The 27,136-nt window shown below is 55.2% G+C and overlaps 1 protein-coding gene across 1 annotated transcript; it reads right to left on the minus strand.

Moving 5' to 3' along the window:
- Nucleotides 1–7,430: 7,430 nt before the first annotated feature.
- On the minus strand, nt 7,431–12,093 carry CIMIP1 (ciliary microtubule inner protein 1). The gene is made up of 4 exons (XM_004585922.4): nt 11,961–12,093; nt 10,423–10,504; nt 8,756–8,857; nt 7,431–7,606 (listed from the first exon to the last, which is right to left on the minus strand). Exons 1-4 carry the CDS (start codon nt 12,026–12,028, stop codon nt 7,445–7,447), a joined length of 414 nt encoding a protein of 137 aa, XP_004585979.2. The 5' UTR covers nt 12,029–12,093; the 3' UTR covers nt 7,431–7,444.
- Between the last annotated feature and the right edge of the window lie 15,043 nt (nt 12,094–27,136).

A 27,136-nucleotide genomic window follows, 5' to 3' on the forward strand; every position in this document is an offset into this window, starting at 1 on the left:
GAGGGAGTCCCATCTAAAGGGACTCGAACCCACAGGGGGCAGCTGGGTCCTCACCTCAGGGGTTGCAACTTGCGTGATCAATGTCAGTGACTTCGGTCTGCATGCAATCACAAGATGAAAAACAAATTCACCATACACATAAACAGGGACACCTTAAATGCACACAAGCCCCTTGCCGGGCCCAGCCTGTGGGAGTCCCGCTGGTCCCGTTTTCAGCGGGAGTGAAGGGGTTTGGAGTGAGATTTTACTGATTTTGGTGGCTCAGCTACCGCTGCGGGCTCGCAGACGGTTGCCATGGGGACGGAGGACGCTGCGGTTCCCGCAGTGGCCAGCGCGTGGCGCTGTGCAGCCGCCCAAGCCCGGGCCTGAGGGGTTTGGGGGGCGCGGGCGCCTTGCACCACGCTTTCCCAGCCGAGTCACCCCAGTTCCGGCTGCGGAGCGGACCCCTGCCCGGACCCTGCGCTTGCCATCCGTCTGTGCACGGCAGGGGGGCGGCGTGGGCTCGTGCTTGTCCATGGTCTTTGGGCTTCTGGTTCAAGGCCGGCTGGGAACCGGGTCCCTGGCAGCTGGGACCCTGCTGATCAGCATTTAAAGCGTGGTGATCGCAGGACAGAGGCCCGTGAAGGGGCGCGAGCCCAGGCAGCCCCTGAGCGGGGACCCTGGGTCCCTCGGGAGCCGCCTTCAGGGGGACACACCATCGGGGCGTAGCAGGCGCCTGGCCCAGGGCTGAGCCCTCCAGCAGGTGCCTGTGCCCAGGACACCTCAGGGCCGGTGTGTGCTGTGCTGTTTCTCCTCCCTGTCTTAGGGCGTGAGACCTGGAAGAAGCGTGAGTTTTCTCAGCCCGTTCCCTTTTGTTCTTGCGTCCCATTTATTAGTGTACTTGGTTGATTGGGAAGGCAGAGATGGAGAGCTCCCACCTGCCAGTTGGACTCCTGGCTGGGGTTGAAGCCTGGAGCCTGGAACCCAGTTGGAGTTGCCTAGGGGGACGGCAGGGGGCCAAACACACAAGTGGTCACTTGTTGCCTACCAGGGTGCCAGTTAGCAGGAACCTAGGATTGGGACATCAATGCAGGCAGCTGGTAGGGGCTGTGGACGTTTCTTAACTGCTGTACCTGTCCTGGTGTTCACTTTCTAAGGGACTTGGACCTGCCTTGTGGCTTAGGCAGTAAAGCCACTGCCTGCTCCATTTCAGATCCTGGTCCCCGATGATGGCCTGCAGGAAAATCGACCCATGTGCTTGGCCCCTGCCAGACACAGGGTACCTCGATGACACTCCTGGCTTGGGTCAGGCTTACTGCCAGCCATGGCAGCCATCTGAAGATGAACCCGCAGGTGGAAGGTCTTTCTCCCTTGGTCTCTCCCCTTCTTTCTGTAACTCTGTCTTCCAAAACAAACAAATCTTGTAAAAGGCACGGAGGGGAGGGGCAGTGGCGGGAGAGCATTGTGTTGGAAGGGGATTTGATGGGGTAGGGGACCCCTAGCTCTGTCCGGTCAGCCTCCTGGCTTCACACCTGCACGGTCTGTATAAATGGGCAGCCCAGTGCCCAGCTTCAGGGCACTGGGGCTTTCCGGGGGCGGGTACTGAGGGACGTGGCTGAGGAGTTGCTGGAGTCTGGGTCGCTGGCTGAGCTGCTGGCTGCTGAGGGGACAGGGCCGCCTGAGGGTCAGCCCAGGGGATACCTCGACTGTGGCTCCTGAAGTGAGTTGAGGGACCCAGAGGCCTGCTCAGGGCTGCCCGGGGTGCAAGCCTGCAGTGGGGCAGTGACTGCCCATGGGCAGTGGCCTCAGCCTGCCCTCACAGGACTGCCCCACTCTCCCAGGGATGCCCCGGGGCATGAAGGCACCTTCCTGAGCCCCAGGCCAGTGCTGGCTCCCTACGCTTGCGTCTCTGAGCCCCTCAGAGGTTTGGTCTGGGTGGTCTCCCGTTTTCTCAGAGGGTCTCGGTCTGCCCAGAAGGAGCCCATGTGACTTGGGGGCCCCTGATGCCTGGGTTGCTGGCTGGCCGAGTGGACAGTGGTAGCTGTGTTCAGCCCTCTCTTGGTCCTCAGGGGCCACGGCAGAGTTAGGTCCTGGCTGCTGGAATGGGAGACAAGCTGTGGTAAGCATTTGAACACTGTATGCTCAGGCCTGCACCCATGACTCAGCCCTCAGGTGTGGGCACCCTGAAGCCAAGGCCAGGCCTCTGTCGCCCATCTGTTGCAGGAAATGAAGCACACTTGATGGTTTACAGGTTTTTTTGTTTGTTACACAGTTAACACAGGGTGTGCACGGGCGTACAGGCACAGCCATGCGTCTTCCCCACTGCACACACGGTGTGTTGCCAGCGACCACCGGGAGCAGCTGCATGTGACCAGCAACCTCCCGCCACCCCAGTCCCCACCCCGATCCCGGTCCCTGCCAGCACGCAGCGTTCATGTTTGTGCACTTTGTATAAGTGGAAGCATACAGCATGTTCTCTTCGTGTCTGGCGGCTTTGGCCAAACATTCTGCAGGTTTATTTTTATCTCTGATTCCACCAGAGCTGCTTTCCTGAGGCCAGAAAACTTCCGATCGGCAGGTGCATTGGGGGTGCGGCCACATGGCCAGCTGGCAAGATGAATGGTCAAGATCCTAGCAGTGACCCTGTCATGACCTCCATGGGCTTAACTGACCCTAGCAGCTGGGACTCTATTACATACATCCACAGATCATTGCGCATCTTGTGTATGTGTATAGATGTGCACATATATGTGTGGGCACATAGCTACACACGTGGGCATGTGTGAATGAGCACCTGTGAGTGTATATTTATAACTGTGTGTATGTACATAAGCATATTCGTGTATATGTGTGTACATGTATGTGTGTATATCATCAGTTAGGAGAAGACAATACACTCACACAAATCACAGCATTGACAACTTGGAAGCTTCTGGAAGCGTTGAGATGAAATGCACATTGTACTTACAATGATGGGTAGCCATCACCTTGTCATACACTCTGGAAAGAAACCCTGTGTCCTATTGTCCTCAGCCCAGGCTCCAGGAGAGACCCCACGCTCCTCTCTGCTTTCTGTCCCCGTGTGAACTGCCCGTGGGCAGGCTGGACACCCCAGGCTGTCTTCTGGCACCTGTACTTTCTGAGGCTTTCCCTCATTTTCGCGTCAGCCATGCCCTCGCGGGGGCTCAGGGATAAGTCAATGCATAACCAAGTAGTCTTGGCAAAAAGCCCCACAGGAAGTTGCAGTATGGTGCTGACCATCGCATCCAAGCACAAGGGGTGATGAGGGACTTTGTGATGACGTGTTTCCTGGGGGGGTTGGCATTGAGGCGCAGAGGGTGAAGCTGCCATCTGTGGCGCCAGCATCCTCTGTGGCACTGGTTCAAGTGCTGGCTACTCCGCTTCTGCTCCGGTTCCCTGCTGGCAGCCTGGGGAAAGCAGCAGAAGATGGCTCAAGTGCTCAGAGCCCTACCACCTGTGTGGGAGACCTGGATGAAGCTCAGGGCTTGGGCATAGCCCAGTCCCGATTATCATGGCAACCTAGGGGTAACCCAGAGGATAGGAGATCTGTCTCTCTGGGTGTGTAAATCTGCCTTTCAAGTAAATAAATAAATATTTAAGAGGAAAAAAAAATCTTCATAACCTGCAAGAAGGCTGAAGGATTTAATTTTACTTTTTTAAGGCTTATTTATTTAAAGGGCAGAACAACGGACACAAGGAGAGAATCGTGGCAGGTGGCCTTTGGATCTCCCCTTGGACACCCCACCCTGCTTGAGGCAATCAGTTAGCAAAGTCGGGGGCTGCTGCAGCCTCCTTGTGTCCTGAGGACCGAGCCACCCTGAGAATGAAGTCTCAGTGCCTGCTGGGTTGGTCCCTCCTGCTGCTGCCCTGGCCCCTGCTGAGCAGTGTGGGCTGACCCAAGTGCAGCGTGGGAAGAAGCTGGCGTGGTTGGCCTAGCCAAGGTGAGAAGGGGGACCTAGTTCCCAAGTCTGCCCAAGGAGACATGATTTCCAGAGCTGAATGGCTAGCAAACCTCCATTTCCGCTGCCAAAGACCAACAGGGGTGTGGGTTGGGGGCAGCTGGCACTGGGCTTGGCAAAGCTGGGGGAAGGGCAGCAGCAGCCTGGCCCGGGCCTCCCCTGGGCCTCTTCTTTGTGGTCTGAGCAACCCCCTCTGCAGGGAGCCACCTTTCCTATCACGGAAAGCAGTCAGGTGGAGCAGCCTGAAGGAGATGGGAGAGCCTGGGTCCCAGCGACATTGTTTCAATCCTCGATCAGGCTGGGTCTGAAGCAGGTGCCATGGAGTCACAGACGTCCCTGGGCTCTCTTTGTGCTTTGGCCAGCTTGGTGGGGTCGCCTGCTCTTGTAACAAAGTGCCTGTGAAGTTCATAGTCAGGCTGACCCAAAAGTGTCACCCCTCTCGTTTTCTGTGATGGCAAAATTTCAAGTCCAAATGCTTTCTCAGATCCAAATTCCCAAGTGCCCCCAAGCCCAGGAAGAGTTTCATTAGATCATCAGCAAGTCCCAACCAGAGTGATGGTGTGATGTCCTAGAGTGTTTCTTCTGTTCCGTGACAAGTTCTGTGACAAGTCTCGCTACAAAATATGAATGGAGCATTTGGGTGGGGCTCGCCGGAGCTCGCTGGAGGGCTTAGGACTCGCGTAGCCCACGGGCTGTCGCAGCCTCAACGCCCGTGTCCCTGAGCAGTCTCTACATGGAGTCCAGGGTGTGTCTCCGTGTCCCCGAGCCGGTGTCTTGCCCTCCGCTCACTCTGCTCCCATCCTCCCCGTCCTGCTCAAACACTCCTGATTTGTTGTGGGTCCCTGACCTCAGGACATCCCACGTGGGTTGGGGCCCAGTGGGTGGGCCATTGCTGTGATGGAGAGTGACGCAGCATGTGCAGGGTCACCAGTCCATGGACCTGTCATGTGTTGTGGTATTATATGGCATGTGGTGACATTTATGGGCCCCAAAGTGGTTGTCCGCCATAGATTAAATGTCAAGTTGGCAGCCCTCGGGGTGAGGGAATCCCCGAGGACCATCTGCATGGGTGCTGCCCGCGAGGGCTGTCCACGTGGGCTCTCGGCTCAGCCATTGGGCACACTCTGGGCTCCACAAAAAGCCCGTGGGTGCAGCTCAAATTGTTGAGGGCAGAAAGAGGGGGTTCAGAGTCCAGAGAAGGGGTTCGGGTGCGGGGGGTCAGGCGCTGTGCTCACAATTGTGCAGTCTGATCCTGGCAGAATTGTTGCTTTGTTTTCATTTCTTTAAATAAAAGCACTTCTGTGGTTAGTTGGTGAATACATTATTGGAGACAGGGAATGAAAGATCTACCCACAGCCTGAGGTTTTCTGGCGTCGGTTAGACTGAGGCCTCTAACTCCCGTGCATTGAGGAGAGCCGAGTGTGCTTAGACGTCTGTTGAGGTGGTTGTGGGAGCGTTAATTAAACACAGGAGCATCCACTCTGCCATGGGCGCTTCAAGGGTGGGGCAGCCACCCAGGTGTCCTGACGGCATGTGCATCTTTGAGTGGACAGAACGTGGGTACACATGTGCCCACTGCCTCCGCCGCTGGGGTTCACCGCTGGGGTTCTCGAAGGCTCACTCGGCCAGTCCACACAGTGACCCCAACGCAGGCCGTTCCAGCAACAATTCCCGCTCACCAGCCTCCTTTCTACAGGTCCAGGATTCCTCCTCCCTCCCCACTCCGCACAGACCCATCAGGTAAAGTTGGTTCTGGTTTCAGCTGGGTCGGGCTGGTCGGGACAGGCCGGGGAGCTTTCTGCTGGACTGCCTGGTGGACATGCCCAGATTTCTTGGGAATCTGAATGACAGGGAACATGCTCACCCATGACAACGTGCAAACTGCCCCATGTCTGCAGCTTGGCAGGAACGTGACCCTCACACTGGGCTGGAGACCTGTTCGCTCTCCGTGGCTGGGGCGTCTGAGCACGAAGAATAACAGGTCTTCGTTAAGGGCAGGGGCCTTGTCTGAGGGGACGCTGCCACGCCAGAACACTAGGCTGAAGTGGGGATGGGCTTGGCCAAACTTCGGTTGTTCAGCTGCCTTGCTCCACACAGCTGGCTGCTTGGAGATATCTCTAGAGTGGAGGGGGCCACGTGGTGTGGTCGCTGAAAGCATGACCAGAGGCAGGTGGCCAAGGGGGCAGAAGGTGGGGCAGTGTGTTTGGGACTGGATTCAGTTCCCAGGGCTGCGCCGCCAAGGACACCAAGGTGGGGCTTTTACTCACTTTCTCACCTTGCGGGGGTCCTGAAGTCTCAAGTCAGGGCACCCACAGAAGCCTTCCTGACCTCTGCTGGTCCTGGGGCGGGGCGGGGGCAGCTTTCGGCATCCCCAGCATCCCACACACATCCTTTCCATTTCTGCTTCCGGTGCCCCGGAGCCTCCTCCCTCGGCAGGGTCTGTCCTCCACCCCCTGTGGGTCACAGTGGGTAGGACACCACCGTGCTCTGTGCATGACCTCCTGGCCAGTCTCCTACGCTGACCTCATTTCTAGCATACTTCACCTCTCCAGGTGCCAGAGGTTAGCATTTCAGCAAATCTCTACCCATAATCCCCTCCCGAGGTCCTAATGAGTGTGACAGTTCCTGGCGACTGTGGCCCATGGGCAGGTGACAGATGAAGGGCTGTGCTTGTGTGTGCTGGCTCTTCCAGCCACAGCAGCCCGTGGAAGGCTAGGAATTTCCTGTCTCTGGACTGGAGAGGCAGAGGGGCCACCAGCTGCATGTACCTGCAGGTGGCTCTGTCCTCAGCCCTGCGAAGTTGGCTCTGAAAGTGCCCAGAGAGCGGGCGGGCTGCAAGTTCAAATGACCCCTGGGGACGTCTGCTGGAGATGGTCTCGGGTAATAAGGGAGGTCCTTTTGCTCTGAGCTCAGACCCTGCAGGAGACGGCCCAGAGGCTGGAGGAAATCTGTCCCTGGCACCTGGTGCCCCCAGAGTTCATGGGGTCCCTGCAGACGCCTGCCAAAGTGGTGAGGCCAGGGTTCAGGACTGTGGGAAGCTCCTTGGGGTGTAGATGCAGGCAGACAGTGCAGCCACCCCCACCTGCACAGTGCCCTTCCCCTTGAAGAGTCGCCCGGGGCTATGTGGACACGGGAACATCTGGTCAGTGTCTCATGCTTGATGGGTCTGGGAACAGATACAACTGAGAGTCCCAAAAAAGGGACAAGGTAAATACTCCAAAACATCAAATCACGTTTAAAAAAATCTACAACTTCTCAAGATACTGAAAACAAACCAGAGAAAAAGACTAACCAAGAATCTACTTTACTCAGTTGGTTAGCAAAGCATGGGTGTGTATGGAGGACATTCTAGAAGGGAGGTACTGATGAATTGAAAACGTCAGGTGTCCTCTGGATTCTTTGCAACATCTCATGGGCACACAGCAGGGACGGCGTCCTCCGGGGTGCTGGGGAGCTGGTCCTCCAGGCGGACAGTGTGTCTGGACTCAGTGGATGCCTTGCTTGGGCCAGCCCAGCTCTCGGGCGTAGGCCCCTTTGCAGCTCCTGATCTCATGGTCTAGCTCCAGGCACTTGTTGAGGCCCGGCACCCCCGACCGCCAGCCGATGAAGCCCTGGGTGGTCTTTGGAACTGGAGGGGATGGGAGGACCTGGGGAGGGCAGGCAGAATTAGTGCACAGCGGCCCCTGGGATAGGTGTGGGAGCATGGGTAACTGACATGCAGAAGACAGGGCAGGCAGTGCTCCTGGCAAGTGGGGTGCTGAGACTCTCAATGCTCCAGGGCATGTCAGCCAGGATGCCAAACTCCGATACCTTGTAGGGCTCACCCTTGCCCACTCAGATAAGGTATGGGAGTGTGGGATACAGCCAAGCATCGCTAATGAGGGGAACACACCTGACAAAGCCACTGGGGCCAGGGGGAGGGCATTCACACAGACCCGGATAAGGCACACACTCCACACCCAGACTGCATGGCTCAGCTGAGTCCATGGTGCTCATGTGTCCGAGCATGTAGGCACAGCCCAAATGCAGCCTGAACGACCGTGACCTGTCAGGGTCCCTGCAGGAGCAGACGTTGCTGTGGTGACCCGGTGAATGGGGAAGTGACCACGAAGGCCCAGGGAGTGACTGTGCCCGGTCACGCTACCAGCCCTGCATGCTCAGGTGCACAAGGATATCCCGTATTTTCTTCCTTTGATAATAAACGGATCCAAACTGACTGTAAAGTTTTCACATTATATCTGGCAAGCTTTAGACACTTTAATCTTAAAAAGTATGTCCTCTCTGGTGTGCTTGGTCACTCCTGCCCCACCGCCCATATCTGTTCTACTGGCTTCCAAAACTGGTAGTTCTCATTACCTGTGGTCTTGTATAGAACTCTCCAGCGGCATCTGCTGTGGGCAGGACTCGGTTTCTGTTCTTGCCTCTCCCTCCAACCTTTGAGGTCCACTGGGGTCTGGCCCTGGCCACTTCTCCACTCCTCCCCTGCCCACCCCAGTCTCCATTCCAGCCCCATCAGCAGCCCTTGCTGTGCCCAGAACACACCAAAGCCTGCTCCATCTCAGGGCTTTAGTGAATGCTGTTGCCTCCCTCCGAGCTCAGCTCAAAGATGCCACCTCAGTGAGCCTTCCAGGATGGCCCCACCGCTCAGTATTTATCTTGCCCCTTCCTCCACTTTTTAAGAGGTACCTTGTATAACCCTGACCCTTAACCCAGCTGGCTTTGTGCATCTGCGGCCCGGCGTCACGGCTGGGAGTGCGTATCTCTTACTTGGACAGACTGAACAGGACGTTGCGAACCTTGATGTATTTCTCCACAGGCGTCCCAGGGCGGATGCGGAAGCGTTCGGGGAGCTCGACCTTGGGCTTGGGAGCAGCGGCTTCTGCTTCACCCTGCAGCAACTGGGAGCAATCCCCATAGATATTATTCAAAATTTATTATTTTTTTTATAATCTTACATAGTTGATTAAGGTATAAAGGGTCAAGGGCTACAGGAAAGTGGGTAAGATCATTGTTTCCACACTAATATAATCATTTTTCCCCCGTGTTTGGGGTCAGGGGAGAAACAAGGGGAGCAGCCCCGTCCAACCTCCCACCCATCCCAGGTCCCCGACGTGGGGCACGCTCCGAGGGTCCTGTTCAAGCAGCTTTGATAGTTCAACAGTTCTGAATTGCTGCCAGTCTTGCCATTCTGGAATCCTCATAGATTTTAATTGGACCTCAGGGAACCCCTGTGCCGGGTGAGGCATTCTTGTCACCGTGTCCCAACCACCATCACACGGAAGGTACATGTGACAGGTGACAAAAGTGAGCGTAGAACAACAGGCGGTAGCAGTCCTACCTATGCGGTTCAGCCCACAGCTGGACTCGCCGCTGCCCTGCCCTGTCCAGCTGCCCCTGCCAAGCCATGTGAGTGACTCCCATCCGGAGACACCACAGGGTCCTGGAACCAACCTTTCAGACCCCAAAGCAGAGACATAGCCCTCTCCAATTACTCAAGCAATTGTGAACTCTTTCAAAGACCAAGGCAATTACATATGAGGAACATTAATATAGACCCTTTCGCGCATATTAATAGGGACTCATTTTATGCACAAAATGTCAAATTGGAGAATTCTCTAAGAATTAAAAGGACTCATTAAAAATGGTATAATTCCCCAGCCAGAGGGGCAGTGTGAGCCTCCCGGGGGCTTACTGTGAACAGCAGGGCCCCACGGTTCCCGCACCCCACTGAGCAGGGCCCCACGGATCCTGTACCCCACTAAGCAGGGTCCCACGGTTCCTGCACCCCACTGGACAGGGCCCCACGGTTCCCGCACACCACTGGGCAAGGCGGCTTCCTCTTGTGCAGGCCCGGGATGGTCTGCGGGGCTGGCTCTCCCAGCGCCTACCCCAACACTTGATGTCCTACAAACTGGAGCTGCTTTTTTGAAACTCAGAGGACTCCATGTAGTCTTTGGACTCTGTACCTGGCCAGGGCACCTGGCTTGAGCGGACGTCTCTGGCCAGTCCCCACTGCTCCCTGTGAGCTACGCAGGGTTCCCTTCTCCCTCTGGTCCCTGGAGACCTCTGGATCTGTGTCCTGGAGTTCTGAGGACAGCAGGAGTGTCTCCGTTCTGTCCCTCCTGGACTCGTGCCCCGTCAGCCTGGGAAGAGAGCTACACAGCTTCTCACTCCATCTACAGTTAAATCCCCTGGGGGGGCATCAGCCCATCCTACAGATGGGAAGATTGATGCCATGTGGTCACAGAAGCAGAGGGACCAGCCTGGCGCCCTTGCATGTCCCTTAGTGGATACCATGCTACTGGTGTGACACAGTGCCTAGCACATGCCCGGCATGCAGTAGGTGCTCAATGCTGTGCGGAAGGAGTCTCCTGGGCCCAGGGGACACAGTTGTCACCCATGTTTTCTTCTTGTCAATGCTACACCTCATCAGAACGGGGGTTCAGGCAACTCATCCACTCACCTCCTCCAGGGGCGTTGTTAAGAACCCCCAGTTCTGGGCCCAGTTGTGCCGTGCCTCAGATTCAGCTTTCAGACGGTATCGCCTGGAAAAGAAAGTTCCCACGCCACGTGATCTTCAATAAAGGCTTGACAGCCTTCACGCACACTGACCTGGCTCAGGGTGGATGCCAGGGAGGGGGAGAGTCCAGCCATCTCTGGGTGCAGCTAGCTCTGTGGGTGGAGCCAGGGCCGCTCAGCATCCTGGTGACTCTGACATCTGGGGCCTCCCCCAGGAGCCTCAAGGGCCTGACCCTACCCCGAGCCGGACTGCCTGTCAAGGAACTGGGTTGTCACAGTTTGCAAATGTTGCCTTAACCATTCCAGCATGTGGGCGCATCTGGTCTCTTCTCTCGGGGGATCAGCACCTGCACATCCCCTGTCCCCACCCTGTGGCTCCCAGGAGTCGGCTGGCCCTGCCAAGCTCTGCCCAGCATCCAGCAGCTCCGCTGAGCCTCTTCCCAGTACAGACGTGATGTGAGGCACGAGTGGGAGCTGCATGTGGAATGCTCCGTCTTCCAGCAGCTGCTGTGGAAGGACGGAGAGCTGAGCAGGTAGCTCTGATTTTCCCAACCATCTTCCACACGACTTGGTTTTGGTCTGAATATCTCGGCTTTGGAATCTATGGGCGTACTTCACACTTGCAGCTCACACCAATGCAGGCATTTCAAGTGCTCAGTGACCACACTGGACATGGCCAGCGCAGTCCGTGGGTGTTCCAGGCCCGGCCGTCCCTAAAGGAGGGGAGAGGCCGCCCTACCTGAGTCTTGAAGGACCCGTAAGAGCAGATGCAGAGGGGAAGAGTGGGCATTTCCGGTCAAAGAAGCAGACCCTGCCACACTACTTTCTGCAGGATGATTGGGGTAAAGGCCAGGACTTTGTGAAATTCACAATTGTGTATTCTATGCCAGACAATGCTGGCTTTTCATCTCCAGGATGATATAAACAAGCTGGCTTAGTGACGCAGCCTGCATAAGGACATATGTGACAGAACTCGGACTGGCTCGCAAGGAAATGGTGAGACAGATGCCAGCCGGGAGAGGGGACGGTCAGAAGGAGCGACCTGTTCCACTGTGGCTGAAGCTTGGGTGCCTTACAGGCACACATTGTCTAAACTCTCAGAGCTCTGCGGGTGGTGCCAGCACTCGGCAGAGAACGAGCCTGTTTTAAAACCAAAAGTTCCTATGACTTAAACAATCCAACAAAAACTAAGAGGTAAAGTGCACACATATTTCTCCCTGAAGCTAAACAAACAATAAGATTCCCCTCTTGTTTATTTCTGAAGCTCATCTGTGTCCAAGCAACACCTTTCTCACCCTCCTAGTATGCCTGGGGGGAAGAGGCAGAAAGCTGTCCCGTGGCCCGGCGCCCTAATCAAGCTTCTGACCATCAGGGCCCCGGGTCCACAGCTCTACCACCTTCTGGGGAAGCTGAGGCTGCCAAATGGGCCCCCTTCAGGTGAGCCCCGCCGCATGCCCAGTGCCTTCCCTGCCTGGGCGTTACCAGATCTCGTCCTGGGCCACGAGGTTCATGCGCTCAGCCGCTTCGGTGCTGAGAAGTTTCTGCGCCATGGCTCCTAGAGTCTTCTGGATCAGAAAGTCGCGATCCTTGGCTCCGCGCCTCTTGTTGTCTGGGAGACCCGTTGCCAAGCAACGCAGGACTCGCAGATCCCCATGGCGGTGCACCTGGTCCTTGGTGGGCCACTGAGAGGCCTTCCAGCCTCGCCTGGGGGTGGAGCCCTTTGCCCACTTCCTGGTTCACCTGTTCTGCGAACCTTGGGGGAAATACCCTAGACCTGGCCCTCTTTCTGCCACAGTGTAAACCCTTAATAGCAGCACACACTCCTGTAAGGGTACAAAGCTTCATGGAGTGGGAAAACACCCTCAAAAGCCACCGCCGGAGACCAGGAAGGGCTGCCTCTGTCCACACTCTGGCCCTGGGAACTTCTCCCACCAAACCTTGGTTTCCCCACCATGTAACTGGTGGATGTGGGGTCTCCCAGGCCTTCCTCTTTGTGCCCAGCCGCACCTGTGCTCTGCAGGTGCCAGCGGTGCCTTCCCGGCACACCGGGAGCCCGCGTGTCTGGCAGCTGAGGGACACTGCCTTCAGCCACCATGCCCATGTGGCTAGGAGTGTGGGCTTCTGCTTTTAGACATCCTCTAAGAAGCCCCAAGTAAGATCCACAATTGACACACCGCCTGCATAGACCCTGGGCTTTGGGGTGCTCAGTCTGTGTTCGCTGACTTAAACCTTGAGCTCTTGGCTTCATCATGTTGTAATGGGCCTGGGAATGGGGTGCGTGGAAGACAGGAGCAAGGGGACCTGCTGGGCAGGGTAGGAGAACGCTTCTAGAACACATGACAGGTGCTCCATCTCCTGGTGGCTGAGAGTTGGACGTGATGAACCTGGGTGATTGCCTGCCTTCTCTCCAGGAAGGGTGCAGGTGTGACCTCAGCTCCTGGCAGTGGTCTCAGAGTGTGATACAGAGTGAGCCTCAGTATAGAAGAGCCTGGGGGTGTATGCTGGATGAGTGATTTGGAGTTTGAATGCACAGGCATTTGGTGCCCACTCTGAGCAACCCGAGCCCGGGGCTTCTTGTAGATAGACCTGGGTAGAATACTGTGGTGAGATGGGTAGGCCTGAGGTCTGACAGGGACTCAAGTGTGTGCTTTGCTGTGTGTCATCTTGGTGAGCCTAGGCAGATTGCTCGACCTCTCTGGGCCGTGTCCCCATCTGTGGGAGGAGCTGATGGCATCAGCCCCCACCTGCAGGGCTTCAGAGTGGCTGTGGAAGCGGGTGCCTGGCGATTTGGTGGTGCCTGGCAAAGACGCCAGCTCCTGTCTGCTCGCTCCGGGTGGCTGAGGCTGTGTGAGGTGGGCAGAGGAGGCTCAGGGGTTGCTTCATCCGAGGTGGCCTCTGGCAGGGCCAGGTCTCCCTAGAGGGCATTTGGGAAGTGCCAGGGCCCGCAGCACATCCTGCCCGGTGCTGAAGCCAATGGGACAGCCAGAGCTTGGAGACCCGAGACACCTGCTCCCGGTAATGACGGCATGAGCACTTTCCTTTTCTCTTATAAAATTTATTTTCAAGGGAGGGCAGGAGGGAGGGGTGGAGGGAAGGAGGCAGAGTGTGCTCAGTTGCTTCCCACTTGAAACCCAGTGCTCCCGTGGGGCGGGGGCGGCGTTACTGCACCTCCCCAGCAATGAAATCCAAGTAGGCTGCAGGTGTCATAACTTGCGCCTTATTTGCCAAGTCAGATGCCCACCCCTGGGCCTTCTCCCCCAGCCGCTTCATTCTGATGTTGGAAATAAGGACTCCATGGGCCCACCTGGCACCCATATTTCCTTCCTCTCGTGTGATTCAGCGTGGGTTTCAAACAGGAAGAACAGAGCCAGAGGAAGGGCTGGCGGCACGTGGTGGAACTCACGGAGGGTTCGTTGCGTTCCCATGTATTAATATTTTTGGCCCTCTCTCAGTTCTCTGGGACTGGTTCTTTTTATTTAAAAAAATTTTTTTTTTTGCTTTGCTGCTGCTTTATAAAACATTTCGACAATGGCAGCCAACTGTTTCTCTGGTAGGTTTCAAGCTTAAACAGCTTCCTTTTTTATTTTATGACTTTCTCCTTTTTTTGGAAACCAGAGTGCCTTGGTGCAGCACGTGGTCTCTGGCAGCCAGCACGTCTTTTCTGCAGCACAGGTGGTCACGGCCTCGCCCGCAGCCACTGCAAGGCGCCAAGGACGGCTGGGCAGGCCAGGCTGCAGAGGCCGCATCTGACGGCCGCAGCCGGAAGCTGCCGGCAATTTTGCACGCCTAGTGTTGTTGCAATCAGAACACACTTCCACTTCCCGATCTGTCTACACTCGCTTCCTGATCTGCCTAAGCACCACTCACCTGACAGGAGCAATTCGCGTCATCCTCTGGGTCTCACTGGAGGGGAAAAGGACCATATGCCTCCCACAGCACCGGGGAAAGTTCCCTGGGAACACGCTCCCCATGTGGCCTGCTGACCGCACCTGTGTGGCTCCCTGCCTGGCTCCCTGCCGTCCCCCACACAGGCTTCCCTCCAGACTTGGCTCAGCCGGACTCGGTGGTCTTGGTGGACAGCTGTGCCGCGGGCTGGTGGCTCGGCTGCATTTGCACCCTGCCTGGTGTGCCTGGTCCTGCCACGGCCGCATGTTTGCCATTTCCTGCTCAGAGACACAAGATGAACCGGGGAAATTTTCCCTCTGATCCCGTGGGACAGCTGGCTTAGCAGGCTGATGGGAATCAGGCTGAGTTTGCTGGAACACAGTTCTCACTCTGGTACGACACTGAAGGCACTTCGCTGGCACACCTGTCTGCGAACGCCTGAGTTTGGGACTTTGGGGGCTGTCGAGCTGGCTGTGGCCTGGACGGCTCCACAGCTTCTCTGGCTCTTCTTCCAAAAGCCGCATGATTCCCCCACTGCAAGCCCCTGTCCTTGGCCACTGTGGGGCTTCTCAGGTGTCCCAAGGTCTCTAGCTTGAAGGGGAAGACTGGGCTGCAGGCTCTGTGGTCCGATTCTGTCCCTCAGAGACTGAGTGCGTCTCTTGCTTCTGATTTGGCAGCCCTGCAGCTCCTGGATCTCTGCTGGATGATGTCTTTGTGGCTTCCTCCTGGGCCACGTGAAGAGATGGATTCAATTTCCATCTTAATGGGAAGCTGGGGCTCTCAGTGGGCAGGGCCTGGGGGTGATGGGTGCCAGTGTCTCCGGTGGAGGCTGGTGATGCTGGTGGCTGCAGGTCAGGGGTCCCAGGTGGCTCTGACAACTGAACGGTCTCCTAGATCCTCAGATTTCTGGCCAGACAGGTGCCAGGGAGCTCTGCTTCAACAGTTCTGTAAGGGTTGATGCCTTGCCCGGTGGCATTCATTTGCTTACCTATTCACTCACAAATGATTCTGAGTGTCATATGTATAGGCACAGAGGCAAGCAAGATGTGTGTGTGTCCTGCTGCCAGGACCGCCTGTCCTCTTGTCCTTAGCAGGTACTGAGCCATGTGGGTACTCAGAGGTGAGAGGAGGATTGGTGGCGGGTGATGCCATCCTGGGCCTTGTGAGCCCCTGTTCCTGGGGCATTGAAGGAAGGAGCTAGTGCTTGCTGGAAGACCCAGCCTGTCCTGGCACAGCTTGGTCAAGGGGCCACACTGACTGTGCTGCCAGTGCCCACACCAGGCCAGCGGCCCTGCCACCGGTCCTCGCACCCACAGCCTTGTCCTGCAGTGCCTGTTTCTAGTGACTATCCACAATGGCGTGGGCCTCACACTGAACTCTCCACCCAGGACCCTGAGGGCTCTTGGTCAGGCTGCAGTCAGTACTTGAGAAACAAACAGGAAGCCAGCGAGGGGCTGGGGCTGCTGTCCTCAGCGCTCACTCAGGCCAGTCGAAGTCCTGAGCATGCGTTGTCATCAGGGAAAGGTAAGGGCACATGGGGCTGGTTGTGCCTCTGCCTTCCTCCGCTACCACTCACCATGAGCAGGTACACCTGCTAGTTGGGTGTGTCCTTGCAGGTCAGCTGCTCCCAGTGCCGCTGTGAGCACTGAGGCAGAAGTGGGAAGACCCCACTGTGTGCCAGGGGCCCTGTGGGTTGAAGTCAAACTCCTAAGCTACTTCAAAGTAGTTTTTTTGGTGGGGAGTGAGGGTGGGTGTATTTTCTACAGAACCTCGTGAAAGGCAGGGGGTCTAAGACATTTTAATAGCTTTCATATTCCTCGCTCCAAATATATTATTTCAGCACAATAGTTCCTTTGCGGGAGAATTGCTTAAATGATTCGAAATGGATTTAAAAATATATTTCAAGTTTTAATTTTATGCACAGAACATTAATGAGTGGAGTGCCTTCGAGACTGCCTGTCAGTTTAACGTGTTCATAATATTCTCAGCACAGATGTTATTCCATCAGATCCTTCTAGAAGGGAAGAAACCAGTAATTTTTTTTCCTTGGGGGATGTCAGAAAATGCATTTCTGCAACATTCTATTTTGACCCCAGAACTCTGTGAAAAGTATCATCGTGAGGATCTGGGTTTGCTGAGTTCTTCGGACACTAAGCTTTCAAAAAGTCCGTGGAGCAAAAGTGGCTCAGAATCCGTCAGCTCTCCCACCTCTATCATCTTCTCGCCATGAGCACGGTGTGAACTATGGAGAACTTTCCAGGGCTGTGCATTTGAAAGGGCAGAGTCTTCTGAGTCATGGCGTCCATCAGGGATGTTGGGTGGGACTGGGCTGACCCATCCCAGGCAGCCTGCGCTGTCCCTGTGAAGAGAAGGGAAACACCCACGCCTGGTGGCTGTGGGAAGTAAGGACAGTGGGCAGGGGCAGGGGCACAGGGAGCTGGGGCCTGTTTTGAGAATTTGCCACACGGTAAATGCTGGTAGAAACCCCAGGAAGCCAGACAGATTCTGGGAGATTGAGCTAGTTGGCATGGAGGGCAGGAGGGACTGGGCCCCAGGGCAAAAGCAGGGAGCCCCAGAGAGTGGCACAGTTCTGGAGCTCTCTTGGTGCCTGCTGGAGTTCTAAGTGGCTCACAGCCCTGTGGGTATAGCAGAAAGTTCCAGCAACTTTGTTTCCACAGACCCTTGCAGGCAGCTCTGAAGTTAAGATTCTGAGTTCCCTTCTCCACTTCTTGTAGCTGCCCCATGAATGTACTGGACCTCTTGATATCGAGCCACTCTGGGGACGCGGAGTGACATGGGACTCCCACCTGCCTCCAGTTTCGGCTATTAAAGACAAGAGTGAATTTCAGGGTGGCAGGTCTGGCCTGGTTTTCTAGGGATGTGACATGCCCAAAGGGACAGCGTGGTCATATGTGTGCAATTACGTGTCAGTAAGCATGAACATGGCAGCTTTGCCATCTGTGCGGAAGTCTTGTCCGTGTGATAGGCCCAGCGTGGGGTGGTGCCCGACAGACTTGGGTGCAAGCCCAGCTCTGACCCGCCATGGCAGCCCGCAAACAATTGCCCTGCTGCGTGCCTTGGGTGCCACCTCTGTAGGACAGGGCTGCGGTTTAAAGGTGAGATGTTAGAGCAAACATCCCTATGTGTTCCTCTTCTTTGGGGTCGGAAGAACTTTTGGGGTCTGTCAGCTGAGCGAAGTGTTTAGCCACTCAGTTGCTTCCTGTCCTGGTCTTGCTCTTTGGGCCGTCATGCATGAGTGTTGGGCTGGAATGGTGGCTGCTCCTTCTGCCCTCTCTTCGCTCAGGATCTCTATTGCTCTGTGTTCAAGGTGGCCAGCTCTTCTGCTACGGTCAGAGTGGTGTTAACCAAGTAGTTTCAGCCGTTGCAGAGCTTGTATTTGCTGCTCTGCTATGGGCTTACCATTTTATTCTCTAGGCTCGCTCCTTGGCTCCGCGGGAAGACCATATTCCTTTCATTTCTTCGGCGTGTTTACGGAAGCTGCTGCAAGGTCTTGGCTGAACACGGTATCTGGAAGGTCTTATTTCAGTTTGTATTGACTCATCCTTTATATCTATATATTCCCCCCTAAGCCCCATGGTTTGTATTTTCCTCTGTCCTGGAGGTCTGGTAGTTTTGGTTGAATCCCAGAGACTGTGAGTGCTGTTTGCAGACCCTCAGCCAAGCCCTGGCCCTTGTGTGGACAGGCAGGCCAGCTGTGGGCTCATCTTGCTGACCAGTCACGGGCTTTGATGCTGTCAGGCTGTGTGGCTCCTCCGACGTGTCTCAGACCTCTGTCAGCCTGCAGGTTCAGTCCCAACCACGGCAACTCTTGCCAGCACCCCACACGGGCTTGGTTAGGGAAGTTCTGCAACAAGCCTTGCTCTGGGTGTGGGCTTTCCTCGTAAGAGCAGCGTAATGGCCAGCACTGCCAGACACACTGACGAGATGTTAATAGGGTGTCTGCACTCCAGCCAGAGCTGAAGCTTCGGGTCTGTGCTGCCTGTACCCACTAATGGCCACTCCCTCGGAGACCTCAGATGGTCACCAACGTCTCCGTTCACTGGGGATGGTCCCAAATTGGCCTCTGGGGCCCTCCACCCGCACAGCCCGTGTTTCCAGTGTCCTGGCCTGACCTTCCCAGCTGCTTTGGTTGCCCTGGCCTTTGTTCTCTGCCTGTCGGGCTCAGGTGGACGGCCAAGGCCTCTGCATGTTCCTCTCCTACCAAAACTAGGACTTGACCCTGATGACAGGTGTGGGCTGGCTGGGCTCACGTGGAGGGGGACCTCTTTTTCTTAGAGTCTGTGGTGTCACGCTATTTCCCCTGCTTGGCCTAGAAACCATTGCCTTCTGTTTGTTGCAACCACGGTCCCGGGTTGTTTGTCATGGCTAGAGGCAGACAGCTGGGGAACCCTGATGTACCCCGCTGGGCTAGCTTGGTGGTGCTGGCATCTCGCTGCCTTTTCTTGCCCCTCATTCCTGCTTCCTGGGCTATCTTCAGTCCTTCCTCCAGGCTTCCCCCCGCCCCCCTTTTTTCTGTGTTGAAGTCAGGCATCCTGTGAGGCACAGCTGTTGGCACAGGAGCAGTGGATCTGCATGGGCACCTGCCACCTGTGTGTGTGTGTGTGTCCCTGATGTACAGGTGCAGGCTGCCTGCTCTCCTGCAGGCGTTTCCAGTAGCGGAGACACAAGACACACTTGCATGTGCAGCATGGACATGTACTGAGAGTGACGGCCACCCTGAGAGACCAAGGCTTCCTCCAGCACTGCTGTCCCTGGAGAGCTAGACCCATGTGTCCCGGCAGTGAGGGAGCACCCGACACTGCACGCGGGTGGGAGAGAAACGAGGCTCCCCAGCCACATTACACAGCAGGATACCCGGGGAGACGAGCTGCTTGGTAGAAGCTGCAAGTAGGGAGGTCGAGCTCCACAGTGACAGACACTTGTGTAATGAAGCCATTGTCCCAGAGCCCCCGACATCCCTCCCAGCTGTTGTGACAAAGCATGACAATCAGGTTAGTTGTTTTGAAACAGATGGCACAGTATCACGGACCCCAGTGGCCCTGCTCAGCCATGCGGCTTGGTGCTTGTTGATCTTGCCTATCTAAAACTCTGCACCATGACCGAGCACTTGTGGGGTGGGTCTGGGCACACCTTGTAGAGCAGGTGCTTGATCATGTGAGAATGTCCTCATGTCCCCTTGGCTTTGAGGGCAACTCAGCAGGTCTGGGATGCTGTTCCTTCTTCCCTCGACACTGAGTGCCTCGCTCTGCTGCCTCACCTGCCTTCCAAGGAGAGGTCGCTGTCAATCTTAACCTTGTTCCCATCTCAAACTTTTAGCTTCTTTCTGATTTTCTCTTCATCTCGGCTTTTTGAAGTTTGCGTATGCTATGCCCTGGTGTCGCTTGTATTCTCTGAACCTCCTGGGCACGTACCACTAATTTTGGAAATTTCCATTATTATCCCAAATATCAGTCTCCATTCCTTTTTTCCCTCCTCCTTGAGTTCTGATTCCACATAAAAGGGTGATGCCAAAAGTTTGTGGAAAATGGCATTAAAACTAGGTTCATGGTGGCACAAAATGTTATTTGAAATCCTTTCATAGTTTCTTGTCACACAATTTCCCATGAATTTTTTGAAGGCAACTCGAATGCGACATCATTTGAGATCTTCTGTCCTTGCTGGGTTTTCTGTGCTGTTTCTGTGGTTCCATTTCTCCTCCTCACGGTTGAGTCTGGGGGATCTGGGGGGTCTGGCCGGCTCCCCAGTTCTTCCCACGGTTGTGTCCAGCCGGTGGAGGAGCCAGCGAAGCGCCGCTGGGCTGTTGGGTCTCCAGTGTTTCCTTTTGATGATTCCTCCAACTCTGTGAGCCAGGCGCTGCATGCTGCGTGCACGTGACCTGCTTTCCGGGACCCTCTGTGAGCCGGTCATGGTCATGGCCACGGGCGAGGAGTCCAGCCTGTGCCGTGGCTCAGTCAGCCTCTCCTCCTACGTGCCTCTGCAGGTTCTCCTGGAGAGCCAGACGCACTGTGCTGGGTCCCAGGACCAGAGCTCAGCGAGCTTTAGTGTGGGGATTTCCGTTAATCTGGCTCTGAATTGGCCTGTGGTTAATGCTTGCTGCAGGTGCGGCCCGAGTCCCTCTGATGTCCTTGATGTTTTCCTCTTCTCTTGACTTTGAACTTGCCTGCACGCTATTCAGGGAGGCCCGTGTCTGGCAGCTTTGTCGTCTGCAAGCCATGCTTGTTATCCTGTCGTTGTGGGGGATGGGTGTGTGCCACTATCTGCAGGTTGAATCTTGGCATTTCAGCAGGCTTGAATGTCTGGCCTGCAAGCTCCAAGTGTTGTCCCCTCCTTAGGTGACGCAGAGGCCCAGAGGGGCTGAAAGGCGAAGCAACAGGGGATCTGCTGGCCTCAGGTTCTCCTAAGGGAAACTTTCAGCTCTCCGAGGTCTCTCACTGTCGGCACAGCCCGGCGTGGCTCAGCGTCTAGCCATCCATCCAAGTGACCGCTGTGGTATGCTCCCTGTTTGGCTCCAGCCGCTTCTGCCCTGGAGGGGAGGCCAACCCAGCTCTGAGCATCTGGATTCATCTGTTGTGTCAGATTTGGGCTGGGGGCTCACCTAGAAAGCCCAAGTCTCTAATGGGTCCAAGAAGAGTCCTTGACTCTTACTTTGCAAGATGCTTTAAAGAATTTATTCATGTGAAAGGCAGAGAGTCAGAGAGCATTAGAGAGACAGAGGCAGAGAGTAAGAGGGAGAGCTTTTAGCCAGTGGTTCACTTCCCCAGTGCCTGCTGCAACAGTCAGCACTGAGCTGGTTGTTCATGTGGGTGGTAGGGTCCTGCCTGCTTGAGCCGTCACGACCTGCTGCCTGTCTGGAGGTGCACAAGCGGGGACAGGGCGCTGGAGCCAGGAACACACTCCCGTAGGAGATGTGTGCGTAGCTTCTGTTGCTGCTGAGAGTAACTGTTCCAGCCTCTCCACGGGTCTGAGCTAAAACGGAAAGGTGGCTATTTTCACATCATGAAATTGTTCTCTTTAGATATGCTGCGTTTTTTATGCGGATCACACAGGAAATGAACACGTAGCATTCACGGGAGCGTATCTGTTCCTCCAGGGAAGACGTTCACGGCCTCTGTCGTCATCCCGCGCTAAGGGATTGGCATCCCGTCTGCAGGAGAGACTGTCGAGGCTTGGCGAGCTGGGGTCGCAGCTCAAAGGCCCACCCACCTCCACTGTCAAAGCTGGGATCTAAAAACGCCTCTCCTGGGCTCACCGCGCGGAATCACGCCTGTGACTCTGAGCTGCGGGTGTCTTTGTGGCATTGTCCTCAGTGGAGATACAACCGAGCTAACAACGCAGCTCTCGGTCCCGGTGCTCCTCACACCCGCCCCGCGAGTCGTCAGCTGCAGGCCTGGACCCAGATTTCTTAAGACCCTGCTTGTCTTCCTGGTGCAGCTCACTTAGCCTCTGTTGCCCACTTGCTCAGCTCCGCACAAACACAGATGCCACCCAAAGGACTGGGCACCCGCTGTGTGTCTGTAAAACTTGATGGACATTGGCATTTAAGCCGTATTTGATTTCCACATATCTGAAAATAATATTTGGATTTTCTGTTGGCCGTTAGAAAGCTGGTGTTAGCCCAACAGGTGCACAGCAACAGGTGGCATGTAGGATTTGGCTCACAAGCGCTGGCTTGTCTAGCTCCTGCCCTCAGCCTCTCGAGGTTCAGAATGAAGCCTTGGGCTGCCTTTGATGGGGCGGCTGAAGATTCATAAATGTCTAACAACTACGGAGGAGGGGCAGCAGGGACCTCTGAGATACTCTAATTACGTCATGTGTCTCTCCACAGCTCCAAGGAGCTGCTACCACCTGCCCCTCAACAGATCAAACCCGGAACCCAGTGTCACAGAAAAAGGGACAAAGTGCAGAGTGACCGAGGGAGTGTGGAAGCCTTTCTCCGTGTCAGCTACCTAGGTTTGTGGATTCGCTCTCCTCCGCTTGACAGGTCTGCTTCCTATAGGTGCACATGGGTTAGCAGGCAGGTTGCCAAGCCCTGATCACGGTCATGGTCTCTGGTCCATTGTGCCTGCTGGCTGCTAAGTGAGGGCCAAGCCTCAGGGCCAAGACATGTGAAATTGAACCAGAACATAACTGAGTGGCAGCCGCAGTCGGGCTCCGCAGGGGAACAATTTCCTGCTTTTGTACGAGGTGCTCCGTATATGAAAGCCGTTGCAGAAACTTATGAGGACAACAGCGAGGTTTACTCTTCCTCTTTATAAAGAAAACAAATGTGTTTTTCTGCAGACTCTGCCAGGGCTCACTTTTAGTGATTTCGCAGATGGAGCCGGCACATGTGAGCCTGGCGGGTGCAGCTGTCTGCATTTTCCAGTCTGCGGGTTTGTGGCTGCACCGCCGCAAAGACGTAGGCAAAGTGACGCTTCTCCCAGCAGCTCTGCTCTCTGACTTCAGTGTGGGCTGGGGGCTAATCAAGAGACTCAGCAGAAGGCAAGGCACTGGTGGGTATGAGGAAAGCCTGATCCTCTCATTGTTGGACTTGCACTGGGATTGGTGCCCCTTGATGCGTGTGCTCCTGCAGTGGGAGGTGTCCCTGAATGGTCAGGTGGTGGGGCAGGGGTCTCCAGGCCAGGCCCTTGGCTTCCCTGATGCTGTTCTAGCCACACGTCCTGTGGACACAGCCCTGGAGCCAGCAGAAGAGAGTTCGCTTCTGAAAGCTCACACGGCGGCAAGCACTTTCAGATCCTTGCTGTCAGCCATTCTTCTTCAATGGCTTTTGTTCTCAACTCAAAGCTGGGGTGCATTTTTTGGGGGGCATCTTCAGTGTTCATGCATCAGTGAGGGAAGGAATCCGGGGCTTACACGAGCTCAGGGTCTGCGTTGGGGAGCCACGCACTACCCAAAGTGGCCCTTGTCTCCATGAACAAAGTGGCTTCTGTGAGCATGGGTACAGTCTCGTGGCTCTAGAGATCAGGGTCAAGGTTGGGTCGAGGTGTTAGGAGGCTCTGGGAGCGGACCTGGCTTCCAGCCTTTTCTGGAAGGCTCACCAAGGAGCTGGAAGCCCTGTGCTCCTCTGCAGAACCGAGCACTGTCACCAACCTCTCTCCCTTCACTGTGGCTCTCTCTCTTGCAGGGCCCTGGGGTGCAACGGGCCCATCTGTGCAATCCCAAAGCTCCCCGTTGCACGGTGCGTGACTCAGTTACATCGCAGACCCCCTTCCAGACACGGTGACATTCGCAGCTTCCACACTGGGGTGGGGACACCTCTGGCAGATTCTGTTCACCGAGGCAGCATGTAGCATTGTGTTCCCTCACTGGTGTGCCCCACGTGCCTCTTGGCAAGAGGCCTGTCTCTGCCACCGTGACAAATGCTGGAGCCTTGTGGGGAAGGGGAGGCTTGTTTCTGATCATGGTTCCGCGGATTCACAGGCTGTCTGGGACGCCCCCTCCTCACAAGGATCAGCTCAGAAACCCTGGGAGGAAGACTGGGTGGGGCGAGAAGGCCCTGCTTGCCCGGCTCCACCTGCCTGCTGCTACCAGCGAAAACCCCTCTTAGGGATGCCCAGGAGGGGAAGAAGAGGATGTGGAGGACCCGAGTATCCAGTGAAAGTCAGCAAGTCCACTTGGCCTGTGCACAGAAGCTAGATAATGAGCTGATGTATGGAAAGCGTCTGGAATCTGTTTCCAGAAATGTGAGCCCCACCCTTACCCTTGTGAGCTCTCTTAGCATGCAACTCCTACAGCTAAGCAGGACAGGGCGGAGGTTGGCCAGTGGCTGGATCCATCTGGGGCTGTCCAATGGGTCAGGGGCTCAAGGCTCAGACAGTCCTCTACTGCTCTCCCAGGCCATTAGCAGGGAGCTGGGCGGGAAGTAGAGCAGCCAGGGCTGGACTTGGTGGTCGTCTGAGAAGCTGGCTTCATAGGCAGTGGTGCCTGCCATGCTGGCCTCTGCTTCTTTCAGTGGGTCCTTTGCTCTGGGCCCCCACATCCTCCTTGTCACAGCAGAAACTGGATTGTTGCCCCCAGCATGGGTGACAATAGGGACACTCTCGATGCATCCTACACTTCAAAAAACAGGTCCATGTGCTTCATTGGCCTTGCCAAAGCCTCCCTGTGGCTCTGCAGGTGAGAAGACGGAGTGTGTTTATCCATGATCTCTGCCTGGAAAGTTGGAAAGCTAAGGCTGAAAAGCAGTCCATCAGCTGCAGTCACGCAGGACCCAGCCCTGCAGCTGGGCTGAGCTGGTGCGGGGCAGCTTCCCAGGAGCTGTCCTAGGGCCACATCGGGGGTGGGGGGCCTGGGAAGGAGGAAGAGGACAGGACTGCAAGCTGGACCCGATGGGCTGTCCTTTACTGGTGTCCCACCATGCAACCTCGGGAAACTTTTATTGTTAAAGTAGAAATTCATTAGGAGAAATAGGATTGGTAAACAGAGTAAAAGTTGGTTATTTCCAAAGATGAAAGCCAGCTGTACTTCGTAGACTTATGCAATGAAGTAGAGCAGCATAAGTACCTACAGCGCAAAAACGTGAGGAGGGAGGCACCTCAGAAATAAAGGAGTTAAAAATCATAAGAGGGTGTTTGGAAATCTGGAGAAATGATGATTTTCTTGAAAAATATACACACACAAAATTGCCTCAAAAAGACTTCTTAAAATTTCTGGATAGTCCAATGGTCAACTAAGAAATTCAAGTTTATTGAAGATCTATCATTCAAAAACCTCAAGCGGGGCTGATTTGGTGGCACAGCAGGAAAAGCCACGCCTGTGGCACTGCCAGCATTCCGTGGAGGCTGCTCCAGGTCAGATCCCGCTCCCTGCTGATGGTCTCGGAGGAGTGGAGAAGACGGACAAAGTGTTTTAGTCTGTTTTGCGTTAGATCTTTGGAATCCAATGTGTGCCTTTTACACTTCCAGCACATGTGAATTTACTGCTAAGCTTTCATCAGAAACAGTCGATTTGTGTTTATAGTGTGAAGTTGACAGTTGCAGGATTACCACACCCATGGTTTCTGAATATGTGCAACAGTTTCCTATGAATTGAATCGTGCCTTTAAAGATTGTGTCCCTTCTGTATTCACACATGCTGACATGACCAGTATGTCTTAGGGGAATAAAGCGACTTTGGTAAAAAGTTTGTGCCTTTGGAAACTGCAAGTTGGGTAACTCCACTAACTCTGGGTCTGACTCAGTATTGCCAACACAGAATGCAAGGCAGGTGCCCACGTACTGAAAAGCAGCTCCAATTTGTCAATGTCAGCAAGTGCTCTTCCTGTCGGGGCTAGTTTTTACAGCCCATTTATGTTGGCTTGAACTCTTCTGCACACTGGCTGATGCTGGGAAAAAATCATCCTTGGCTTGTTTCTTGGAAGGTTTACTTTTTGACCTATACCTGCTGGTTCTGTCGTCTCCCCTCCTTGGAGTTTCAAATTTCATTTTGTTTTTTAATCTACAAGGTGAACACATTTCGTATATTTCCTTTTATAGAGGAAATTCAGCTCATTTGTATGTCATGTGAGGAAACTTTCAACTGTCATTGTTTTCATCTTTGATCCTTGTGTATCTTTTGTTTCAAAGCCCCTACACCACAGTGAATGTTTGCAATGCCCTGTTAAGACTCAGTGGACAGGGGGGAAATCCCAGTACCTATGAAATTGTGTCATGTAATGCAATGTAATTAATGAATAAATGAATATTAAAGAAAAAAAAAAGACTCAGTGGACAAGCAAAGAGCACAGCAGGCACTTGGAAATGGAAGTGACCCATTACATGTTCCTGATTGATGTCCACCTGCCAGTGCTGTCTATGACATGTGGGCGTGGCTGCCTTCCCCCGTTGGACAGGGAACCTGCAGGTGCTGGCTAGGGGAGCGGAGTGGTCAAGTGTGCTGTTTCTCTAATGAAGTTGGCAATGAGGATCCTGCAGAGCAGTGGGGCTGCAGCCTGGGAGAGGCAGTCGCAAAGCTGTACAGGCATCCCCTAACACCAACTGCTTTGCTGTTAGGTGTAAGGAGCCTGAGTCCTTGTCCTGGCCCCTGAGCCTGCTTTGCCATCTGCTGACCAGCATAGAGAGTCTAAACAAACCTTTGCCAGAGTGGCTTCGGGGTTCTCATGGCTACGGTTGCGGAGGCTGGCTCTGGGGGCACATCTGCCTCTGTAGTCCAGTCCCCAGGGGGGCCCACACTGTGTGCCTTGAGGATGCCTCTTACCCAGGCCCCTGCCCCTGGGGCGGAGGTTGGGCTCAGCAGTGAAGTTGAGAGGAAGGGAGTGTTGGAGTCCAGCTGCTGATGCTAACATGCCCCCTAGCAGGTGGGGGTCCTGGCCCCAGCAGTTGAGTCCTGGCCACCCAAGCAGGGGGTTGTGCCAAGTTCCCAGCTACCAGCTTGAGTGCTGGCCGCTGTAGGCACTGGGCAGTGAACCAGCAGACGGTGTAGCCAGTTCATGAGATGTTCTCAGCTTCCAAGCGCTCATCTTAGGGACCATGGTGGCATCTGTGAGAAAAGTCAGACATGTTTCCATGAAGTGCTTTCTGCAGGAGTAACCAAGTGTCCATGGAGCTTGGATCTTCTCCTGAGTCCCTCCCCCTGACCACAGATGGGGGTGTGATCCAGGGAGCACAGTGAGAGGGTAGAGGAGGAAGAGACGGCCAAGCGTCACGCAAGGTAGTGACCCTGCATGGTCCTCCTGGGGCAGAGGTGTGCCAGTGCCTCCCTGCAGGCGGGACAAGGGAGCCCCGTGCTTGAGCACAGCCCGGTCCGTTCATGCA

This window comes from Ochotona princeps, chromosome 22, assembly GCF_030435755.1.
Source record: "Ochotona princeps isolate mOchPri1 chromosome 22, mOchPri1.hap1, whole genome shotgun sequence".
NCBI classification, from domain to species: Eukaryota; Metazoa; Chordata; class Mammalia; order Lagomorpha; family Ochotonidae; genus Ochotona; species Ochotona princeps.

What these genes read in the sequence shown, in the direction of transcription:
- CIMIP1 (XM_004585922.4), bottom strand. Translation starts at nt 12,028, where the DNA reads ATGGCGCAGAAACTTCTCAGCACCGAAGCGGCTGAGCGCATGAACCTC. An exon ending in TAACAACGCCCCTGGAGGAG is followed by an intron (nt 8,858 to 10,422) that starts GTGAGTGGATGA and finishes GATTGCTCCCAG; the next exon opens with TTGCTGCAGGGTGAAGCAGA. An exon ending in CTGTGGAGAAATACATCAAG is followed by an intron (nt 7,607 to 8,755) that starts GTTCGCAACGTC and finishes TGCCCTCCCCAG; the next exon opens with GTCCTCCCATCCCCTCCAGT.